At 41.4% G+C, this 5,000-nt stretch overlaps 1 protein-coding gene across 1 annotated transcript in view; it reads left to right on the plus strand.

Moving 5' to 3' along the window:
- Window positions 1–5,000, plus strand: part of LOC123517933 — an 89,278-nt gene that overhangs the window by 70,202 nt on the left and 14,076 nt on the right. The window contains 1 exon segment of the mRNA XM_045278397.1: window positions 1,512–1,615. Within this exon segment, the coding sequence (XP_045134332.1) occupies window positions 1,512–1,615 (104 nt within the window).

A 5,000-nucleotide genomic window follows, 5' to 3' on the forward strand; every position in this document is an offset into this window, starting at 1 on the left:
CTCTCTCTCTCTCTCTCTCTCTCTCTCTCTCTCTCTCTCTCTCTCTCTCTCTCTCTCTCTCTCTCTCTCTCTCTCTCTCTCTCTCTCTCTCTCTCTCTCTCTCTCTCTCTTTCTCTCCTTCTTCCCATCGTCAGTCCCCTTCATTACTTTTCCTGGGAATATCAGTAGTTGTAGTAGTAGTAGTGGAAGTAGAAGTAGTAGTAGTAGTAGTAGTAGTAGTAGTAGTAGTAGTAGTAGTAGTAGTAGTAGTAGTAGTAGTAGTAGTAGTAGTAGTGGTGGTGGTGGTGGTGGGGTTAGTAGTAACTGTTGTTATCACTGGCATTCAATTTTGTGATTCCTTTCAACATTCCTTCGCACACACACACACACACACACACACACACACACACACACACACACACACACACACACACACACACACACACACACACACACACACACACCAAGCAAAAGAACGTAAAGGTAATCCCCAAGAGGCCAGTATTCGCAAGTAGGCATACACGCGATAGTCCCTCTATGAAACGTGTAGCTTTTGTTGTATGTATGCCCACCTGCCAACCCTTTCCTTCAATACCATGCCCATTCTTGTTTTATGTAAGAGGGGACACTGGCTAAATAACAAAAAAAAATAAGTAAAAAGGCCCTCTTAATTGTCAGTTCCCTTAGAGATCAATAGAATTAGCCAAAAGACAGGGACAAATGTCTTGAAATCTCACTCTTAAAAAGAAATCAAGTCGTAGAAAGATAGAAATACAAAAGCAGGCAGGGAGTTACAGACTTTACTTTTGTGTGTGTTGATCATTTGTCTATTTATAACCCATCCTGTGTCAGTCTTTGTTTTTTTCCTTTGTTTGTCAAGCATCCTTTTTTTTTTTTTACTATTTATACCACGTGGGCTTTTCATGGGAATTTATGGGCTAAAGGGGATAGTTTTTGTGGTACCTCCTATCTCAAAGCCCATCCGCTAGGAAACCGTTGCTCCGAGTGAGGAAGCCCAACCTACACTCGGACAGTGAACAGGATTCGAACCCGTGCGCTTGCAGACCCCTCGGACCCCAAAGCACACATGGTTCCACTGTACCACGGCGGCCTTTTGCAGTATCTTTATTTTTTAAGCTCTTATGTTCTATTTTACTTTTGTGTGTTTTTTTTAGAATTTAACAAATATAAGATCAGTAAAGTATCTATTTATCTGTCTATCTATCTGTATGTATCTATTTGTGTATCTATCTTTCCACATATCGACACCACCCGCCGTGGTACAGTGGAACCATGCGTGCTTTGGGGTCCGAGGGGTCTCCAAGCGCACGGGTTCGAATCCTGTCCACGGTCCGAGTGTAGGTTGGGCTTCCTCACTCGGGGCAACGGTTTCCTAGCGGGTGGGCTTTGAGATAGGAGGTACCCTCAAAAAGTACCCCCTTTAGCCCATAAATTCCCGTGAAAAGCCCACATGGTATAAAAAAAAAAAAAGTACCTACCTTTCTACCTACCGCTCTACTTGTGCGTTGCAGTGGAAGTGTACCCAGGGCCAGAGAACCCAATGAGTGTAAGACGGAAGTACAGCATAACATTCCAGTGCCAGTTTCACCTCAAGATGTACCCCTTCGATGAGCAGGTAAGTGTGTCCCCTGCGTTTTTCTGTTTTTTTTTTTTTTTTTTTTTGTATTTGACATGTATCAATAAATGCTCTACTTTCTCACCACGACAATTTTTAGAAGCCACAGGTCGATTAGGAGGGTTTGAAGAGTTTCTCCTATTGATAGTAGTGTAGAAAAGTTATTAATATGTCTGTTATTTGAGCCGTTAAGAAATCACCCTTAAACCCTTCAGTACTGGGGCACATTTTTACCTTAAGATTTGCGTACGATTAGACCATTTTATTGACATTAGGAAGGGTCTGTGGAAGTCAGAAGATTAATGGCCAGAGTCTTCGCTATCATAATCCCCGACATGAGTTTCTGAAGCTGTATGAAATTAGTAATTACCAAATAATAAGTAGAATAAATATGGAAACGCGTCATGGTACTGAAGGGGTTAATGCTCTGTGTCTTTTCAACTAGAGCCTGTGGAAAGTAGTGGAGGTACAAGACAAGAGAGTTTCAGAATGGCATGATTTGACCCATTTTCAGAAACGACCTACTCTCTCACCACGACAATTTTTCAAAGGTTACACGAATGATTATCAAGGTTTTCAAGACTATTCCTGTTATTATCAGTGTAAATATCTTGTTTATCTGTTACTTGAACCATAGAAACACCCTTCAAAACCAGTGTCACTACAACTAAAGCCTTTGGAGAATAATGTAGATGCAGCGAAGAAGCGAAGAAGCATCTTAGAATGTGCTTCTCTGTGTATCCTATAAAGAAAGGTAAAAGAATGCAACCTACACACACACACACACACACACTCTCTCTCTCTCTCTCTCTCTCTCTCTCTCTCTCTCTCTCTCTCTCTCTCTCTCTGTAAACTAATCAGTAAATTCTTTCTTTGTCCTTTCTTCTAACATCAATCTTCCACCACCACCACCACCACCTCCTCCTCCTCCTCCTCCTCCTCCTCCTCCTCCTCCTCCTCCTCCTCCTCCTCTTCCTTCTACCTCCTCCTCCTCCTCCTCCTCCTCCTCCTCCTCCTCCTACTCCTCCTCCTCCTCCTCCTCCTCCTCCTCCTCCTCCTCCGACTATTACTATTACTACCACTGCCACTACCACAACTACCACTACTACTACTACTACTACTACTACTACTACTACTACTACTACTACTACTACTACTACTACTACTACTACTACTACCTGTCACTTCTTCCATTTCCAGCGAGCAATACAGTCTATTTATTTCGAGATCAACAAATACATCAACTTGAAATTAAGTCTTTATGTTTAAACGGAATAGAAAATGACGGAAAGCATTCGAGAGAGAGAGAGAGAGAGAGAGAGAGAGAAAAACTTTTCCCATTTCCCTATAGAAGAGAGATTACATGAGGATATTCTTCGGATTGTCAGGATTTATGATGAATTCTACAGCTAACATCGCCAGAGAGAGAGAGAGAGAGAGAGAGAGAGAGAGAGAGAGATGATGGGTGTACGTACATACATAAAAACACTGCAAGGAAGGACCGTACACAAAATAGGATTGGTTGTCTTGAACGTGTGTGGGACTATAAACTAATTGCTACCACTACGCTCTCTCTCTCTCTCTCTCGTGCTTTTCTCTTCTTATTTTCATTTTTCTTATTTTCATTATTTTGTTATTATTAGCATTATTGTGGGATTATACTTGAGTTACACTCCGAAGAGGCTTATATTATTTTTATTGTTATTTTTCCCATCCAAACGCTATTTTTTATATTACTATATATTTTATATTACTATTGATAATAATAATAATAATAATGATAATAATAATGATAATAATAATAGTAACTAATAATACTACTTCTTCCTTCTTCCTTGTCCTTCCTTGTCCTTCCTCCTTCTTCTTCTCTTCCTTCTTCTCCTTCCTTCTCCTTCTCCTTCCTCTTCCTTCCTCCTCCTCTTCTCTTCTTCCTTCTTCTTCTTCCTTCTCCTTCCTCCTCCTCTCTCTCCTCTCCTCCTCCTCCTCCTCCTCCTCTCCTCTCCTCCTCCTCCTCCTCCTCTCCTCTCCTCCTCTCTCTCTCCACCACCACCACCACCACCACCACCACTCACTCTCACCACTCACCTTAACACCACCACCCACCACCACCACCACCACCACCACACCACCACTCTCTCTCACTCTCTCTCTCTCTCGTCTCTCTCCTCTCTCTCTTCTCTCTCTCTCTCTCTCTCTCACGAACTCTCCTCGAGGAGGGCCTGTTTATGGCTCTAGTCCTCCTCTCTCTCTCTCTCTCTCTCTCTCTCTCCTCTTCTTCTCTCTTCCTCTCTCATCTCCTCCCACACCTAGCAAACCATGGTACATCTCTCTCTCTCTCTCTCTCTCTCTCTCTCTCTCTCTCTCTCTCTCTCTACATATTTCTAGTATATTAGCAGCTATATTTTCGTTTTTTTTCTTTTATCGATCCATATTATCTATTTATGTGTCCATGCATCTCTACCTGTCATATGTTTATTTAAGTGTGTTTGTGCGTCTGTATGTGCATGTATCGATCTGTACGCCCGTCTGTTTGCCTTATTGATGCCTATGAATATCTTATTTGATGATTTGCTCACTTAATTATTCTTCCTCCTTTTCCTACTTCAACTCCTCGCCAGCTGTTCAAATCAAATGAAGATAAAACACGCTTATTTTTCCCTCCTTAAAACCATTTGGGACTGTTTACCCGCGCATGATGTAAACAGTCTCCTTCTTTGAGCGGATGTGAGGGGTTGCCATGGCGTATCACATGCCTCCACCTCTACCTGCCATCTGCGTCCTCTTCGCGTGTCATGTGGTATCTTCGTATCGTACACAGTAATGTTAGTAAACCGTCCAATTACTTCAGTATCTATTAAAGTATTCAACTAATCCATCCACTCGCCACTTTTTTTTCTTTTCTTCTTTAGCTCTGTGGTGATTTCGTATTGTGGACAGTAATACTGAAAGATGCTTCTTACATATGCCTCGGTAATCCTCATAGTAACCCGTCATTTCTTCCATACATCACTATTTTTTAAGAGCACAAAAATGTAAAGAATAAGGATAGCTACATGAACTCATAGGGACTACATGTGATATTCCCTGAAAGACACACTAACCCATTACCACCCATCATACTCGTCCATAAGATTGTCTAACGATTTCAAACCTCCATAATTTCTGAGCACTGACGACCTGATTACTGGGTGCGCTCCATTCATCTACCACTCTATTTAAGAAATACTTCCTTCCTATGTCTTCTTTGAATATTTTACTTCAATATGCAACGGTTCTCAGCATAAAAATGATATATATGAAACGTTTTCTAGAAGAGATTAGTAAGAAGGCAATTAAGACTAGATATTGTTTTTCCTATAGACAGTTTAACATTTGGAGGTGGCTG

The sequence above is a fragment of the Portunus trituberculatus genome, chromosome 43 (assembly GCF_017591435.1).
Source record: "Portunus trituberculatus isolate SZX2019 chromosome 43, ASM1759143v1, whole genome shotgun sequence".
Taxonomy (NCBI): domain Eukaryota; kingdom Metazoa; phylum Arthropoda; class Malacostraca; order Decapoda; family Portunidae; genus Portunus; species Portunus trituberculatus.